This window comes from Scatophagus argus, chromosome 15 (genome assembly GCF_020382885.2).
Source record: "Scatophagus argus isolate fScaArg1 chromosome 15, fScaArg1.pri, whole genome shotgun sequence".
NCBI lineage: Eukaryota > Metazoa > Chordata > Actinopteri > Scatophagidae > Scatophagus > Scatophagus argus.
Window position 1 is genome coordinate 18,188,138 of NC_058507.1, and position 19,821 is coordinate 18,207,958.

Here is a 19,821-nt window from a genome sequence, read left to right on the forward strand (position 1 = left end):
AAAGAGCCACCTGTCTGGCTTAAAGGACTAGTCCACAGATTTGGCCCTGCACGTCTGTAACATTGTCAGACTTATGATAGACAGTTGAAAAAAAAGAGGATCAAGATCAATGCAGCAGAAGGAGAGATTTTGAGTTTTTTTCTTTCTTTTTCCTTGTCAAGCCCGGTGGCTAGGGGTTTATGCAGCCTGTAGCCACAAGCCTCAGGCAAGGATAAGGAGAAGGATACAGAGGTCCAGTAAGCTCTCTTCTTTCTGACTGCAACACCTTCAGATTCTTCTCATTTTTCAAACTAGGTATCTTCAGCTGTAATCGGTGCAGTGACAACACTTGATTCAAGTCCTTTTGGAGCCACAAAAGGTTTACACATTTTTTACATAAGCAGCATTCCGCTGGAACTGCAAACAAAATTAGTTGTGTAAAATCTGTTGCGTAACCCTACTACTCAGTGATTTCATCCATTTGGTGCAATTACTCTTTATTTTTCACCTCTGTCTTTTCTTCTTCTGCAACAAAAATTACAGGCTAGTAGTCTAATCAGTTGTAGTCTAAGTAGTCTTATCATAGCAAGAGGGTTCCAGGTTCGAATCCCGGTCTGGGCCCTTCTATGCGGAGTTTGCATGTTCTCCCTGTGCCTGCGTGGGTTTTCTCCGGGTACTCCGGCTCCCTCCCAAAACATGCACATTAGGTTAACTGGCTACTCTACATTGCCCCCAGGTGTGAGTGTGTGTGGTTGTCTGTCTTTGTGTGTCAACCCTGCGATCGACTGGCGACCAGTCCAGGGTGTACCCCGCCTCTCGCCCGTAGTCAGCTGGGATAGGCTCCAGTATAGAAAATGAATGAATGAATAATCTAACACCAATGCAAAGCTAAGAAAAACTTCAGAGCATATGAGATTAAAACAGAGTAATGCAGGCAGTGGTATGTTTGTTTTGAGCTGTTCTTTGGATAACACCTTTGGATAAAGAAAACTGACCAACTGTTATTATTTTCTAAAATATATGTTTTAAAAAAATTATGAATTTAGACTGATTGTGGTTCAAATGCAAGTCGATGATGCAAAGCGGTTTATCCACTGTGTGTGTGAATCTTCTAACCAGTTTCAAATGGAAAGCTGAGATTCCATACCCTACAAAATTGATTTGCTTGGCTTTGACAGCATATGAATGTTATAAAAGCGTTTAATGTCACCTGGGATAGAAAACAAGATCTAAATTAATGCAATTACAATCCTGGAATGTGTGAACACTGTCCAGACCCATCATCTGTTTGGAATGGAAACCTGCAAAATCATAGACAAAGTTCACATTCATTCAACATTGGTGTAATACTGTATATACACAAATGATGTCAAACTATTTTTGAGAACAAGGACTATCCTTTTTTCTTTTTCTTTTTTTTTTTTAGAAATGTATGCCTCAGTGCCTCTTTCAGCACAGAGGCTTCAACAAGTCCAATGTATTTCTAACATTTCAAAGCTGCTAGCTAGAAAAATATGTTTTAGAGCAGGCTTTATGTGAAAGTAACTCTAACTTACGACTTTCAATACAGAAATTGAATCTCTGCTTGTCTTTACCCTTTTGAAGCAGGGAAGTGAGAAAGAACTACGTGCAAAATGTCAAGTCTGTGTAAGTGGTTCCATTGACATTCTCAGGAGACAAATTGGAGGATTTTACACTTCAAAACTGCCCGTCCTGCTCCATTTAATGCCAAAGGAGATCCCTACAGCACTCACTTGGCTGTGGATGTGGTGCAGAACAGTAGGGGGCACACTTACTTTATTGCAGCCCATGCTTTGCATGTGCAGGGCGACTGTGAATATGTAGTGCATGAGAGCATACGTGTGTGAGTATGCTGCGTGAGCAAAGAAAGGTGCAAGAATGACAAGGACAAACAGACACACAGAGACTATTCTCTTAGTTCCACACTTACAGATATCTGAGAAAGGACGTCCAATGGCTGGGGGCGTAGTCATGAGGGTTGGTCTAAATGGCGTCCTGGCCGTGCTGGTGACCACTGGTGGATACTCACCGTTGGCTGAAATGAAATATAATGCATTTATTGAAAAGACTGTCCTTTGTCTGCAGCAATCAGAAATCGTGTTGCTGTTACACTGAAGAGCTAAAAGAGCTAAGCACAGCAGCTGCAGACCCCTCACTGGCACAGAAATTGTGGAATCACCAGCAGGGGTCATTCTTTCATTTGTACCACCAATGGCTACAGGAAGTGGAAACATGCAGCCTCTCTCCATCTTTACCATTGCTCTTCACTCCTACAGTTGATGGGTAAGCATAGTCAGTCACAGTGTTTTGTAGCAATCCATCAGGCTTGCAGCCTTTCCCTGGACTGAATCACAAGCTCGCTGGTACCTTGATCTTTTGCCCTCAAATTCTCACCCAGAATTTAAATCTTCCAGGCAAATGGCCTGGCTGATTGGCTACTGCAGCTCCAGATCGAGGAATGTATTTTTTTCCCTAAAGATCTTAAAAGTAAAGGAGACCCATTTTAACTACATTAATAGTCGGATGCTGACCTGGCTGACCTGTTCCCATTTTCTAGCTTACAGCAGAAGTGGAGAAGCAGAAGTATCCATAGCTGCTTGGCTGAATCACTGAGCAGATGCATCCGTTTCTTTGATTAGGTCCAGGCACTGCAATCAGTGGTATAAAAGATCAGCCTGGATGGTGTGAGAGAAAGCTGCTGCCACATCTGATGAGCTACTACAGGGGCTACAATCAGTGCAACCCTGTCAGCTGAACATAACAGTATTTACATTAGGAAGTGCTGAAATGGCAAAATCAATGTCCCATAACAGTATTAGAACAGCCTACATGAAAATATATTAAATCTTAAATTAAAATAATTTTTTGTTAACAATATCATCAACAACATCTAAGACACTGCAGAGCAATGTAACATATCCTGTGAAATGTGAACACAACACACACAACAGTCCTCCTTGGCAAAGATTTCACTTTCATATTTGAACAATGAATGAAGAAAATTCATCATAAATGCGTCTGTGACTTTAACTCTGTTTACAAAGAGTGTTTCGTTGAAGAGTTCTGTCCAGCGTCTCATTTCTTTGATGTAATGTTCTGCAGAAAAAGCCCTCTGTGGCCTTCTGTAGCTGGATGATCCTTGCTGTGAAAGCGGAAGACGAGGAGAAGCCAGAAAATATTTGCTGCTGCCATCAATGCTATGACACCAAACAAGGGCATGGGTTCAGATCTTGACCTGCTGATATTCTCCTCGTCTTGCCTCTGAGTTATAACTTTTATAACGAAGCTGGATACAGTGTGCACAACCTGAAGAGGCTCCACTGCCTAGTCAGCTTTAGAACAAAACAAATCATTGCTGCCAGACTACCACAATGCTTCAGTCTATCAGCACTGATGAGGGTCTTCCTTATAGTCTTTTTATTAAACACTATGAATGTGTATCAGTGTAGATACTTGAGGCATGCAAACAATGCATCGTAAATAAAACTCTGTGTGCATATGACCTGCATATTAAGCGCTATTTCTGTTCTGCATATGGAATCGGCTGTGCAGCACGATTACATGGTTTCAGGGTCTATTTGCATTTCATATGGCAAGAGGATAGAAGGTTTCTAGTGGTAGACTGGCCTGTCTTGTAGATCAGAAGAACAGCATACAGTTTGTTTACTCTGTGGCTGTTATTCTCCACAGGGTTGCCCTGGATGGCAAACAGCAACAAAAGATGATTTAAAGGTTTCATGACTGTTCTCTTTCACTTCCTTACCTCCTCTAAGCCACAAGTACGCCTGGAGTAAAAAGTTGCGGCTCCTCTATACCAACAGCCTATTGGTGAGCAGGTGTTGTTTCTGAACCTCGCAAAAGAGCCCTATGAGCGGATTATCAAGCAGGAATCCAAGTACAAGTTTCCTAATTGTGACGAGCCATTGAGTTGCTCACAGGATGTCATCTGCCTCCTTTGTGAAAACAAATCCTGCCTGCTTTCCCTCCCATCATTCTTAGGATGTCAGGGGACAAAAGTGAGACTTTTCATCTTTATCTCTATAATCATTCTACCTCAAAAACACTCCCTCTTCTCCATCCAGGCTCCCCTGTCACCTCAGGCTGGAGGCTCACCGTTTATGACAATATGGCAGGAGGCTCCCTCAACAGCTGAAAGGTTTGGAAAGCTACTTGTGGCACTGTTCCATTTGGTCTAAGAAAACCTGCTTTGACTAAGGGCTGATATTAATAATATTTGTGCTTGAAATGAAACTACACCTGTGGTCCTCCTTTTCAAAAGGAATGGAAATTCTTCAGGTGGTGGTCTCTACTGGTACTTTCTTTTACTAGAGCAGTCTTGTAATTTTGGTTTCAAAGCTTTGAAAAACCTCAGCACTGCTTACCCAAAAAAACTTGCCAGCTAGAAAATCAATAGCTCATTCCCTAGCTCTGTAATCCTCAAATAAATATGATCATCTAAGTCTCCACTGCTTGGGAGCTTTGATACAAATAGAGTTTATGTGCAGATTTGATGGATCACATACAGCACGCGTGTGACTGCAAAATGTTCGATTGTTTGTGCGAGTACTCCTTGATGAGTTATGTGTACACAACAAGTTCAGCAACTTTTTATATCTTCAACAAAGTTGTTAATAAGGCTCACCGGATTGTTATTCTGAGCAGGAGGGAACATGCTACAGCAGGGCTAAGAAACAGACAGAGCTGGAGCGCACAGCATTGGTATGCTGCTGCAGCAGGAGAAGGACTCAGCAGGTCCACCACAGAGCAGCATGAACCAGAGGGCAGGGCGACAGCAGGCGTGGCTGTCACTGTTCATTAGCAGGGCGCCGTAAGCTGCCTGAAGCCCACCGGAGGCCAGCCACAGGGGAGGGGGCACCTCAGTTCCACTCAAAGTATCTTGAGTTTGCAATAGCTTCGGAGAAATATCCACACTATAAACATATCACGCTAACAGTGAGTATTAGTCCTTATAGATATAGAAACATGGGATTTAAAAGCTGGCCTGTTTTATAGCATATTTTAAAAATAAATTAAATTTTTTTTTTTCCAAATGCGAGACAACACGCACTTTTGAATTTCTAATCTGTTAACTTTTCATGTATGGCTCCTATGTTTGTATTCCATCCTAAAAGTGGCTGATAAACCTGGGAGAAACCACGTACAAATAAGCTTATTTTAATTAGCCCTGATGTATATGTCATTACTGTCAATACACTGAAGACTGTAGAGCATCTGTACTTACTGGTCCATGGTGTGTCTCAACACTCACAGGTGCAGGTGAAAATTACTGAATAGCTGTCATCAATCTGTAGTTGTATCACATGAGCTACCATGACAGGTAACACAGATTCACCAACACACCCATCAGCATATAATTTGAACATAAAAACAAACTGGACCTTCACTGAACATGAATAGAACCCTTTGGGTATAGCCGCATATGGGTAAAACACAGTTTGTGCAGGTTGTTTTCATTTTGCTTTGAGTCCAGCATATCAAATTACTTCCATCCTAATCCCCATTTTTCAGCATTAAACCTTTTGAGGAGCAATGCATTGACTCTCAAGTGATGTCAAGGACCTGATACCAAGGAGGTACTTTCATAGAGTGTTTGAGGAATCTCTATTAATGCAGTTCACGGCGTGGGAAAGGGACTGATGGTACAAGGCAGAGAGAAAAGGATGATCTTCCTGCACTAACTAACTCAATAAACTAATTTAATGATGCTGGTTGAGATAAAATGATAAAACTGACAGCGAAGTCCAATACCTGAAGGGCAATGGATGCATCAGCAAGCACAAGTGCTTGCCAAACTATACATCACACTAAAGCCAAAATAAGTGTAGGGAAAAAGGCCACGGATGGCTGAACCTCTGCATAATGTGTTCACAGCATGTTTTCCTACCACAGCATATTACATTTCCATGTCATAATGCCCAGGGATTCATCGTGCTAATCATTCACTGTGATCACCAGAAGAATTGACATCTTTTGCTGAGCTTCAGCATCTCCCATCAGCCAGTCTGATTAATAGGCGATAAAATGAGACTGTGTCAAGTGTGGCTGTAGGTAATGGATACCTGGCCTAGATTAAGAACTTGCCATTTGGAGGTTGAGCAAAGCAGGGATGGATCATCCTTCAGAGCTGCCTTACCAGTGCTGCCGCTCTGGAGGGCATAAAACACAATTGGTGTGCAAATATCTTCTGGAAAATGTCATCTAGTGTTTATTCAGGGAGATTCTGCTCCAGCTTGGACAAACACTAATTTCTCACATCATATTCAGCTGAAGAACTAATTTTACCTGACTGATTATACAACTAGGGCAACAGAGTTGAGATTATATATGCAGTTTATGAATAAATTTAGCAAAAACATCATCTAAAGGTGAACATTTAGTAAGTTACGAGTCAGTTACATTGCTCATTTGATGTTTGAATGAAAACTAGCACCTAAACAATTTGTTTTAATAGCGCTAATTAATCACATCTCATCATTTTATCTTGAATCTATTTGATGCAATAATGAAACTACAGTAGGACCTTCTCCCCTAAGGCAAAGTAACTAGACATGTTCAATTTTATAATCCAGCCAGCGTTGAAACTCATGCCCCTGCCTCTTGAGCCTAATGCTTGGCCAGGGTGTAGCCATTTTAACACAGCTTTCTTTAATAGTGTTCCCATTGCCTGAGCTATATTCAGGTGCAGAGACACGCAAACATTATTATTATTCCTTCCACAGTTTAAACTACTTCCTCAACACAGGCAGAGATGGAGGGAGCCACTGAACTCCTAACCTTTCATTCTCCTGATGCCAGTCTCAGTTGTCATCTTACTCCTGTTTTTATACTGATAAACCATCTCAATTATAATACAAAAATATTCGGAAAGGTGACGTGAGGTTTGACCTTTGGAGTCTGCAGTAGAGCATTGCAGCGCTCAATCCCTTATCAATCAGCACACTATATATGTAGATTATAGGCAGATTATAACTGTTCTGACATTTCACGAGGCATCAAAGGTTCTCAAAGTGAATGTGCTGAAGGGATGTAATAATTTATTTCATTTCCATAATGTTTTATCAATATGTGTCTCAGCAAAGCTGCAGTGCATTTAATAAAGATATAATTTCTGAGAGAGTAGTTGATGTGTGAAGTACTAATTTTAATAGTATTGACTGAGAATTGAGGGGGGCACAGTGGTGCAGTGGTTAGCACTGTCGTCTCACAGCAAGGGGGTCCCAGGTTTGAATCCTCGTGACCCTGGCAGGTATGGTGGATATAGAAAATGGATGACTTAGAATTGCAAAAAGTTACTGAAGCTACTATATTTTAGTTGTTTCGAAAGGAACTGAAATTAAAAATTATGGATAAGTAAGTCCTTAATGAATGCTTCAAAGTTCAAATTTGCTGTACTTGTGGCTTAGAGTTAAATAATTTCTCTGTAATTTTCTCTGTAAACCCCCCCACCCTCAACTGTGCTTGTCATAGTCAATCAATCAGGCAATCACTCAAACAATGGCATTAATTCAACCAAGGTGATGAAAGACAGACTCAACATTTTTATAATACTCACATGCCAGGAAGCAGTCCATACTGAAAGAGATGTTGTCTAGAGAGATGGCTGAACCGGGTCCAGGTCCGTCTTCTGTCCTGAACTGCAGCCAGAACCTGTGGAGGGACAGAGCTGCTTTAACTACCTCACAGCCTGTGAATGGTTGGACAGCTTCTGAATGAGATGATGAGAGCAAGAATCTGTCATGCTGAAAGAAAAATGTTACTGAGGTTTGGCTTTGGGGAGTGTGCATTGTATGACTTATGACACCTCAGTCACTGGTTAAGAAATGTTCACTCTTTCAGCAAATGCAGAAAAAAAACATCTAAAAAGTACAAGTAAAAGTTTGATTTCTTTGGGAATGAAACACATTTTTTGGTTTCAAATAAAACGTTTTCATGCCCAAAATTAAGCAAACATGGCATCTGTAACCTTTAATGGAACACCCTGACATTTTGAGTAATATGTTTGTTTACCTTCTTGCCAGTAGCTGAGATTGGAGTGTTGATACTAATGTCTGTACTGTGAATATGAAGCTATAGCAGCATTTAGCATATCTTAGAACAAAAACCGAAAATATGGGCAAACAGCTAGCCTGGCTTTTTCCAAAAATCCCCCAGCCAGGCCCTCTATAGCATGCTAATAATATCTACATAAACCAAAGAATAAGGACAACTTGCCATTTTATGGCAGCTAAATGCTGGACTAGGATCAGGACAGGATCAGTTGATTGGCAACAAAGTTTTGACTGACTTAAAAAGAGAGAAAAATGTCTCAGTCAGTCTGTTTTACATATTCTAGCTTCTAGTGACTGGGCTGTCTGTGGCTATGTCGGACAGAAACATAAACATAAATATGACTTTTGATTCAAAAGGCATTCCCCTTCAACACTATCAGTCATTCAAGGTAGGAGGTTTGTGTCTGTCAGTTTTAATATTTATTGTCAGTTGTTGCTTTAACTTGATGGATGGTCAAAATTGTGTCTCCATCCTCGCTGTCAGCCCACAGGTCCTCAAACCAAAAACACTCATACTCAGAGTCTGCATATACTGTCGGTTATGCCCTGACTTCATGCACTTCAGGCTGTGTTTCTGATTCTATTTAAGCTCAACAAAGGTCACTGTGCAAAGAGTGGCAGGTTCACCTTGTGGTTGCGGACATGACATTCTAATTAAGAGCACAAGCACAGCTGACTACATATCCCAGGAATCAAAAATTAATCACTCTCAGGGGAGTAGGATTATCCAAGCTTGCATGGCAAAGAAACCCCCAGTGAGACAAACAGAGATGAACTTCCTCTTTTCTCACTTTATTCTATTTTGTTTTAATTTCTTTCTTTTTGAGGGGAAATCAGGGCCATAGCTAATTGGAAGGCAAGAAGGGTGGGTAGAGCCTTGTGTATTGATTTCTACTCTCTTTATCACCGACAAGTGGAATAAAATAGAGAGGGGATAGTTTGTACAGCTGTACACATGGAAGGTCCATGGCATAAGACAAGAGTCCCTATGGGCTTCATTAATTTTGTGGAGTTGAGAGAGAATGTTTCCCAGAAAATGGAATGTAAATGTTGAAAATGTGCATTTATGAGAGGTGAAAGAGGGAAGAAGAGCTTCTTGATTCTACTTCTTAAGACTGGCTTTGCTGATAGAGCACTTCAGTATTTGTGTAAGTGTGTTGTTTGATTATCTTAAACACCTCAAAGAGGCATTTTGATGTGTTCAGATAGACCAAACATGCAGCTTGATATAACCAGACCTCCTGGTCATGTGTTGGAACAGGTATTTGTCGTACCAGTCTGCCAGTCCGTAGAGGGGAACAATGATGAGTTTCCAGCCTCTTTCAGGTTTGGCTTCCCTGGTTGAATTCCACAGTGTGCGCTGCTCCTCAGGGCCTGTGCTGTTCTCCGCTATCCACAGAGACAGCGACCCCTTCTGTGAGCCTCCAGAGCACAGCCAGAATCGCACCTGTTGAAGTAAGGTTTTTTTGTTTGGTTAATCATGTACGTCACTAAATAAAACACCACAGCAACTTTAACTCGCTTGAATATTTTTGGACTGACAATATATAAGCCAAATGTGTTATCAGTCAAAGAGCGGATGCATTGAGAACAATCAGCAACACCCATTCTGTTCAATTATTCTAAGATTAATATAATTCAGCCAGAATTGTAATTCTGGTTATTTTGCTATCTATGATGCTGCTGCATGCTTCAGCAAAAATCAATTTCATTTTACTGTTTCCAGGAGGGATATGGTGGGTGTAAACCTGCTTGAAATTAAACAACACACAAGCTGTAGCAAGAACTAAATAGGAAAAGGCAATCTAAAGCTTGCTAACAAGCATGGGATGTGACCATGTCTCTCTACAGCATTTTATTGGAGCCAAGAACATAATTCTTGCTCCACCATTTAAGTGGAACAGATGCTGGCTTAAGCCTTATGAAAAGTACACATAGAGACGACACTACCCAGACAACTGGATTCACGCCGAGTGCTTGCATCGTGCTTGTCGATATCAGGTTGCAGGTCCTTATCATCAGCTGCGAGACCACATGGTGACCGTTTAAACGTCAAGATTACAGGCACTGCGCAGCGCACACTGGCCGCAACATGAAAGTGAACGTGGCCTGTAGCTAATACCCAAAACTAATATCCTCGACATAGTTGTCCAAGAGCAGACAAGCTAGACTGAACAGCACCCGTTCAGTGTAGAGAGAAGGATTTAGAGTGTTAATCTGGAATCATGGCTAATCTTTGGCTGTGTGCCAACATGCTGGGAGCCAATGTCTGCAATGGTATAATACTGCCTCTACTGCTCTCCACAAATATCAGACACCTCTAATTCACACCTGACAAGCAGCAACTTGTGCTTTCCTTTTTCTAGTTTTCCTTTCTCTTCCTTCCTTGCAGCCAGTTCCTTTGCATGCTTTTCCAGTCGAGACTAACTTTATTTCCCCTCCATCTCTCTTATTATCTTGTTTTTTGACCTCCTGAACTCTGCACCACCTTCCCACCTCTGCCCCTCTTTTCCATGTTTGGCCTCCACAAAGCACACATGCAGGGGGCCAAAGGTCACTGTGCTGAGCAATATTAAAATAACTAACACGACTCTAAATGCTAGATGCAACAGCATCAATCAAGACTTCAAGTACACAACCTCCCCTGGAGACCTGCTCTGGGAGCATCCTGGCCTGAATAATGCATGAATTCTAATATTTTCACAAATAGGTCAGCAGTTACAGTCTGTGATTGACGAGGTCAACCTCACTGTTAGGATCTCTCAGGAAATGCAGATGGCACAGTCTTAACCTGCTGTCTTGGGACATTACTGTTTGATTTTTAAGCTCTTTCTGAAGCAATTAACATATAAAATAAAAGTGTCCATGACTACAGCAACAATAGAAACTGAAAAATTAAATGGCACTCGATGCAAATTCTGTTTTGTTTTTTATTGCAAATGGTTTGATTATCACATAACCGTAAATGTCAACACATAGTATAATAAGTACATATAATAATGATCCTGCTGGTTTCAAAAATAGCTGTCGTGTATGTTAAAGTGGCAAATTAAGCTGCGAGAGTGTACATGTTTATTTCCAGTGCAGCATATTGCAGAGAAATCCAAAACTTGGCACCTGTCGTGACTATATATGCCTGTTGTGATGGGGACGGACGCTGTTCAGGGGCCAGCAGTCAACTGGGCACACATACACAGAGGTACTCAAACAGCTTTATGGGAGACAGTATGTATGCTGTTACAGTCATAGTTTATGTAGCGTGCATGAGGCTGTAGGAGGAGTGATAATCTACATCTAAAGAGCTTTGAGACTGATATTTTTATGCCTCTGCGCATAACTGATAACTTTTGCTGCAGGCAATATGTTTTGAGTTTGTTTTGAACATATCTCAGGAACACCTTAAAGGAATTTCTTCAAATTTGGCATAAACGCCCACTTGAACACAAGGATGAACTACTTAGAATTTGAAGGTCACTGGTCAAAGGTCAAGGTCACTGTAACCTCATGATGTTTTCTGCCTATTATTCAACAGTATTTATAACTCAGGAACAGAGGGGCAGATTGTGAACATATTTCACATTTGGTCAGATATTGAATTGGTAATACTAATGTTGAGTGTCTACCTTGAAACTATGCTGATTATATTGATCTCCCTCATGCATGTCAACATGTTATATTTTACACCATACTTTGCTCACCGTGCATGGGGAGTTTCTGAGAGGAGGAGGGAAGAGAGGACTCCTCAGTAACGCTGAGCTACGCTGGCCTTTGGACTGACCACCTTCCACACTGAACGAAGCACCTTTAAAAACACAGAAGCAGAAGAAGAAAGAAGAGTTGCATAACTGATTTAAAATTCAGGATGTAAAATTGAATACAAAGTATCAAAATACATATAGAGGTTTTGAAATGTGATTGTAGCCAAAGTGAGCATATTCGATCATTTCTTTTTTCAGGTTTTTAAAAGAGAATATTGTTTGAGAAGATCAACAGAGTGACAGCTCTGAACAGTACAGTTAACACTGGTTATCTGTAATGCTAGTAACTGTGGCATTAATATAACATAAATCACTAAATATGGCATTAAATTACAATGCTCCATTTATAGGCTCCCCAGACTACCCTTTGAGACTTAAATAGTTGAGAACAAAACAAGCCTCAGCAAACTGAAACACACTAGAGTGAGGGTGAACTGTAGATGTAGGACTCAGAGTCTACATGCTGCAGCTTTTGCACCCAGTGGGATTCGGTTGGTAGCAGCACACTGAGCTCTGAACAGCAAAACACATCCTTGTCTACCACATCAATGGTTATCTTTCCACATTCACAAATTGATAGAGTCAAATATTCAAGGTCATTGGTGAAAAAATTCCCAAATATTGCTTTTTTTTTTTGGAAAATTTCCCTTTGGAGATTCCAATCAGATATTAACACTGAAGAGAGCCTGCAAATAGGCCACTTCACCATTTGATCAGCACATAAAAAACATATATGAGGCACCTGATGATGGGCAGCTCTGTCTGGTAGCCTTAGATGGTGGCTGGAGCCTCTTCCAGGATAGACCGCGGCTTGATATTGACTTCCAACTGCACTCGCCCTCCTCAAAAGAGCAGTAGCTGCCATTGAGAAAGTGGCCTGAAGAGATAGAGGACAGAGAATATATCAGGGGAGGAGAGGAGAAGATGATAAGGAGGGGGATTGGAGGGCGTATATGTGTGTGTGTGTGTGCAGGGGGGGAACATATAATTAGTGGACAGGCCTGGCAGGGGGGTTAGACAAGAGAGAATGGAGTGAGCAGTGACAGCCAAACTGCCAAGGAGAAAAAGGACAGGGGTGGGGTGGGGACAGGGAATCAAGGAGTTGAGCGACAGTGAAGAGGAGAGAGGCATGCGGTAGGTGCAAAACTAATGGCTCACAGTGCTAAATGTGTGGGTGAAAATTAGGGTTGAGGTGTGGCGCAGTAATTTTTGTGTGTGTGTGTGTGTGTGTGTGTGTGTGTTGGGGGGGGGGGGGTTCTAGAAACAGAAACAGAAAATGGAAAAGGCCTGAAGTGTCTAGAGAGGGTGACAGGAAAGAGCAGAGGATGAAGAAAGAGGGTCTGAGGGGAAATGAGAAAGCTGAGGTGGTGACATGATGTGTTGTCGGGGTGGCAATCAACTCGAAAACACTCCACAGAACAGCACGAGCCAACTGCAGAAGCATTTTGACCACTGATTGCAAATTCCAAAGTTACTCTGTTCAGCAGCAATATATTAAAAATGATTAATTGGGCTGTGTTGTTTTTGGATAACCACAAAAAAGTGTGTCCTTATTGACACGTTGTGGCTTCATTAGAAAGTGTGGACTCTTCTGTTTGTATGCAAGGCTTCTCCTTTTATGTTAAGAGAATAAATCAAATACAGCTTAGGTTGCGCATTTAACATTTACATTAAAACACTCTTCTTTCTGCCAGTGGCACATTCGCTGATTCAATTTTTCTCTTTCAGGACAATTTTCCCATCCATCCTCCAAATCAGTGACATTTATTTAAACTAGCATGGATTTTTTTAAGTATTTATCACAATTTTCAAGTTCAAATCAGAGAAACATGGTTCAGTAGACCTCATTTTATGGACTAAAACAAGGCATACGTGTAACTTTTTTTTTGACCTTAACATACATGTCGCCATTTTACTGGTGGAGCTTTGCAGTAGAAAATATTGCCAAATTGATATATTTTTTCCTAATTCTGAAGAACGTATTTCTAGTAAAAAATAATGGCTGATTCATCCAGGGGAAACTACTTTACAGTTGACATTTTTGGCACTGACAAAGTCAATTTCCCCTGTCACTCATTGGATACTCAAAGAAAAAACTTTTCTGACAGTTTGCTGGGACTGAATTTAGACAAACCCCTTGTCATTTAAAAAATCTGTTAACTTCCTACAGGTTTAGATGGATAATAAATTATGTTGCATCAAGTCAGTGCACAGACTTGTATACTCGCCGTTATGTGATGCAGTATTTTAGGCAGGACTGGATGCTGGTATTGGAAAACTCTTTTGCATATCTGGATTTATTGATGACACATTTGTTGCTATGTTTGTGCTAATGATTTTATGTGTTGAGCGGCGTGGTGGTTAGCACTGTCACCTCACAGGTTCGAATCCCAGTCTGGGCCCTTCTGTGTGGAGTTTGCATGCTCTCCCTTTGCCTGCATGGGTTTTCTCCGGGTCCTCCGGCTTCCTCCCACAATCCCAAAGACATGCACATTAGGTTAACTGGCTACTCTGCATTTCCCCTAGATGTGAATGTGTGTGTGTGGTTGTCTGTCTGTGTGTCAGCCCTGCGATTGACTGGCGACCAGTCCAGGGTGAACCCCGCCTCTCGCCCGTAGTCAGCTGGGATAGGCTCCAGCTCTCCCGTGACCCTGACGGATAAGCGGTATAGAAAATGGATGGATGGATTTTATGTGTTTTATGTCAGAGTTGAAAGTCGTATAAGACTGAGGTGGGTTTGAGCTCTATTTCAGTGTTTTAAAGTTTTCTTTACATTGTTTCTATCCGGAAATTTCGTCTGTGAGTACCCACTACCTGCAAGAATCAGTGAGTGCTCTGATAACAGTGTGCTTTTTGGAAATGGCATCATCCAGATAATGGAACTGAAACTGGCCTGAGCAGAGATCATAAAGCAGGTATTCCTCAGGAAGAAAAGCAAGGAAAATGCCTCCTTTATCAATGACACTTGCTTTTAAATTCACAATTTTCAAAGAACCGATATCTAACATCATTTCATTTTTTATTTTAAGGTAACACAAAGAAAACCACCAAAACTGAGGCTCTGTTTTTCTGTGATGTTTTTCTCGCGGGGCACTTTGGATAATAAGTAAATTTCATGTTCTTCTGAGTCTTGTGATATTATGAGTCATTCTCCTTGTTGCATAAACCAGTTAGTGTCACTTAGATGTTCTTCATACAAAGCCTGGAGATTCAAAGTCACATCACGGGACAGCTGCTCATGACATGAATAAAGAAGTCTGTGATGATGTCACATCTGCACACATTAGTTCTGTACAGATGTGTGACTTTGTGCCTTTTGCTACTTATCGGTTATCATTCATAGCTGCTTGCCATCAGTCTCGACACTCAAATGAACCCAACCTGAAACACTTTATTTAATGAGGTGTGAATAAGTCTGACATAACAGTGTCATTACGAATTTATGAAAAGTGACATGAACATTAATTCATCTTTATGACTTGTTGAGTAGAGAGCCATTCAGTTATACATGTCGCTTTAAATGCAGTATTACAGTACTCTACCTTAATATAATTTTGTATATTTTAATAGGTTTTTAAAATTTTGTTTTCATTTTTTGTTTTCAATTCAGTTACGTTTCCAGAGTGGGTTTGTTAGTCTCAGAAGTTTTTCTTTATGTTTGTTTTTTTTAAATGTTAATTGCACTTAAGTTTTTATTAGTTTCAGCATTAGTTTTAGTTTTTTGTCTCTCTTTTGTCTGTTTGGTACAATACAAACGCAAATCGTTGTGAAAGCCTTGGACTCATAGTGAGCTGAGGCAGGGAGTTTCAGTAAAGATAAAGATACATCGCATTTACTATGTTGACAAATTGGAGCAATTTCACTTCAGTGTGATTTCCTGTTTTTTTTTTTTTATTTCAGTTGAATAAAATGTTTTTTTCCACACCTTGTTTTAGTTTTAGTTTTCTTTTACAATATAATAACCTTGTGCTCTACTGATATCTGTCATGACAACTTGAGACAGGAAACGCTGTATAAAACAGGACCTGGCAGGCTCCACATAATACAGTGTAATTACATTAACTTATGTTCTTCTGACATGTCATGAATAATTTCTTTAACCCACAGAAAATGGTGGTGTTCATGAAGCTGTAATAAAATATTATTACGCTGTCAAATGTTACAACAGTGTCGTAGCACAGAAATGAATACAGTTACTGCAATGGGTCTGTCCTGAGAAAAATACTGCACAGGAAGTCATGTGGTACATGTCTGGGGCTAGTTTGGAATCGACCAAAGGAGGACATCATAGCTGTGACCTCACTGTGTAATGAGTGATCTTTGGGAGGAGCACTGATCTGTTTTCCCTGATGATCTTCCAATAAAAACAACCACAAAAAGAGTCTTGCAGATTACTGCTTTAGATTCCTGCTTGTATCCACCTTTGATGCCGGAAGCATTTCTCTGTAGTTGCAGGAGAACTGTACCGTTAGAAAGCAGTGGGGTGTCTGCAGAATTCAGACCAGCTGAGATCTACCAGAGAAAGCTGTGACTCTCAAAGAGCGGAGGATGTGTTTATGCATAATGATGCTGGGGTAGGATGGTGAGGGAGATCCGTAGGGACTCGATTTCCCTTATATGTCAGGAATCTTTGTGATTGACACAAGCTAAGTTTGTTCCTTGTGCCTTTCTCTGGGTTTTCTTTTCTGTTAATGAGCCTTGGCACAGCTTATGAAGGATTTAAATAGATCAAATCAGATAGATAAGATAACTCATGGATAGATCATAAAGAATGAGGTATCAGAGAGGGAACACTATGATTTGGGTAGCAAGGGGTAATGAAAGTGAAAGGGATGAAAATGGAACAAATAAGGAGCCTAAGGTACAGTAGTGGGTGACAGAAAAGAGATTCGTGAGAGTGTCAGGGTGGACTGACAAAAGAACCATGAATGGCTGGTCCATGTCCTTAATCAAAAAGGATAAAGGTTGTTACTATTTAAAGAATAGATTGAGAGACACAGCGAGAACCTTGATTCAAAGCAAATGACAGCTGGCCTTCATGCCTCTGTGCACTCAGGATCCAGAGGGCACACAGTGGAAAAGATGTGTGGAGATGTAGGGGAAAAGAGGTGTCAGATCTTAAACATTTCCCTGTCGACTCACAGCAATAAGCCTGTCTCTGTAAGCCCCATCAGTTTGCGTCAAGCATTACACAAGTTACCCCTGCTCTGCTTTGCTATTGATGTTAAGTATACCATCACCATTGTCCTATTCCGGTCTTCACAACACATAAGTCAGGAATATGTTGTATAATGTTGTGGTATAATGTTGTGTACAAGTTGGCTTTATGTTTTACTCATTATTATCTATGTTCAAATTTCATTCTGACTTCTACAATCAAAACATTATACACACAGACACACACACACACACAGACACCCACATATTACATTCAAACGGAGATCATTCCCTTGGGTTAGTCACTCAGGCCAATTAGCACTGAGAAGTCCCCCTGCAGTAGAAGGAGAGACTGCGTTCGGCTGCGATTTTCACCCTCTCTTTACCCTCTTATCTCCCAGCTCCCATAGTTAGCAAACCTATAAGCACAAGGGAGCAACCATCATTTTAATAAGCACAACATGAGAGGCTGACCTGCAATGTGGGTAGGAGCAAATTAATTCTGGTCAGATTAATATGGGTGGAAAACTCTGAAATCAAACAAAAACATGAAAAAAAAACTTTCTGGGGTAAGACTTTTGAACTGTGTGTCTGTAGATTGTGAAAACAATGCAAAACAGCATGCATGCAGGTGGGACTAAAAATAGATTTGCGCTACTCATCCCCCCCCCCCACTCCACACAGACACACACACACACACACGCACGCACACACAAACAACAGTGCCTTGGGGACTTCACTTGTGAATAAAATGTCAGCATACTTGGCCAGTGCTCCTCCTAGGCCTCGGGAAAGGCAGAAAACAAATGTGCAAAGAGATAGAAATAACAACTGTGGAATATGTCAAGGGTGAGAAATGCTAGCCAAGCATAGATACGCTGCCTTTTTTTTCTGTCTTTCCCCTTGGCTCTCTTTCAGGAAAGCTCATGCAGATGCTCAGTTATTGCTCTGTTGGGCAGGATGCAACAGCTTCATTCAAGGCGACTCTACGGCTGACCAACTCGAAGGTGCAGGAAGGTCAGCTGACACGTGAGCTCTCCTCTAACAAACTCTTAGCCCAGCTGTGCTCCTGTATCACGGTGTACTCACGACATAGGTCGCCTTCGTCATCGCCGAGTGGACAGTCTGTACTGAAGTCGCACAGTTTGTCCAGTGGGATCCCAGGTCCCTGGTGACATTGGTACTGGCCCTCCAGTGTGATGTTAGGACCGGGTGAAGACTCTAGACAGACAAGTAAGGGAAGAACAGGGGGAGGAAAAGGAGAAAGATGATGGAAATTTAACGTTAAAGTTTTCTCACAAAGTCATCGTTAGAGATCCTCTTTCAATCCAAAGTATTTTCACATTGCAGATCAGAGTTTTGAACATGATTTGCTTGTTGGCAGCAAAATCAGAAAATGAAACAATAAGAACAACTAAACCTACTTTCGGAGCTGAGGAAAATAGGTCCCGATTATGTTCCAAATTATTGAGTATCTTTGTTAGATTTATATTTTAGGCACAAAACACAAATCTTTTGCTCAGGGAAAACATAACTTACAAGCAGTAGAAAATATGCAGCAGCTACATAAAAGTTCATCATTCAGTGACAAAGGCTAATATAACCTCTGACTGCAAAGGCCGTATGACATCCACAGACTATCTGTAACATCATAAATAACTTGGCCCAGGCTGTATAAGCATCCAGCTTTGAATACAGTACATATCCACCAGACAGGCCTACATACTGTATCAGATAGCACAAGGGGAGGGGGCACACAGACACACACAGAGGCACCAACTGATATCAGCGGTCTCAACAACTCAGCTGTAAACCTGGGACATTTGCATATCTATGCAAATCAGAGAAGTGATATCTCCACATCGTGGAAACTGACTGCTAACCTCCACCTTAATCGTCAGAGGCTGATCACAGCACACAGAACAAAACAATAAAGTGGGGGAAAAAACTGTCCACTGATGGGAATCTCATTTCACTCCCTCTCTCATAAGGAAATAAAAAAAAAAAGAGAAGTGATTCTTATCATGAGTGACTGGCTCAGCTTACTGTAGTTTGCCCTTGATCTGTATTATGTAGATTTGTTCCCCACTCAGGCGAACTTGGAGTCGGAAGTCTGATAACGCAGGAGGCCGTGACAGGGAGAGGCAGCGCAAATGCTGCAAGTCGAGCTGACAGGGAAGACAGTAATGCTACACTAATTTTAACCTGATGTTTGTAATGAATGTACTCTTTGTTTGTTCAGCTTGCCATGATTTTTATGTGACATGAGGGTATACAGACATATTCAGAGTTCTCAAGCTCAGACTCTTGGGTGGCAGACTCAAAGGCGTGCTGAGACAAGATAAATCACAGCATAAATCAACAGAAAAACATTTATAATGTAATGTGTTGGGAGGAAAAAAACAAAACAATGAGAATGCCAAATAAAGCACTTAGCTTACCAGGCTAAACTCTCTCCATAAAACAATCAAAAGAATACAAACCAATGTTGGCGTCAGACAGCTGTTGTCAGTCAAGCTATAAATTAAAGCATTTAATGACTGGTTGTGTTGCTGCATGCTCTAGCAGGTTTGATGGAGATATTTAATATTGGCCAGCATACAAACAATTTAGGCAAATAACTGTGGGAGAACTAGATGTAATTTGAGTTGGATAAAACGGGTAAAACTTAAAAACTCAAACAAATTACCTGCCCAAAAACTATGCAATGTAGAAAGTTCTGGGTTTCAGTGAAGTCACCACAGTCTTTACTGACACTCTAACATCATAGTAGCACAGAATTTGCTGTGCGAGGACAGAAATTTCACAGTTATGGCTGATTTGCAGCACACTTTGCT

At 41.0% G+C, this 19,821-nt stretch overlaps 1 protein-coding gene across 1 annotated transcript in view; it reads right to left on the minus strand.

The window, feature by feature from the left end:
• The window catches only part of alk (ALK receptor tyrosine kinase), a 364,681-nt gene that overhangs the window by 37,454 nt on the left and 307,406 nt on the right, over positions 1 to 19,821 (minus strand). The window contains exons 6-11 of the mRNA XM_046413454.1: positions 18,074 to 18,205; positions 12,570 to 12,704; positions 11,768 to 11,871; positions 9,344 to 9,516; positions 7,574 to 7,668; positions 1,931 to 2,035 (exon numbers count right to left, since the gene is read on the minus strand). Of these exons, the coding sequence (XP_046269410.1) occupies positions 1,931 to 2,035; positions 7,574 to 7,668; positions 9,344 to 9,516; positions 11,768 to 11,871; positions 12,570 to 12,704; positions 18,074 to 18,205 (744 nt within the window). The remainder of the gene's footprint in view (positions 1 to 1,930; positions 2,036 to 7,573; positions 7,669 to 9,343; positions 9,517 to 11,767; positions 11,872 to 12,569; positions 12,705 to 18,073; positions 18,206 to 19,821) is intronic.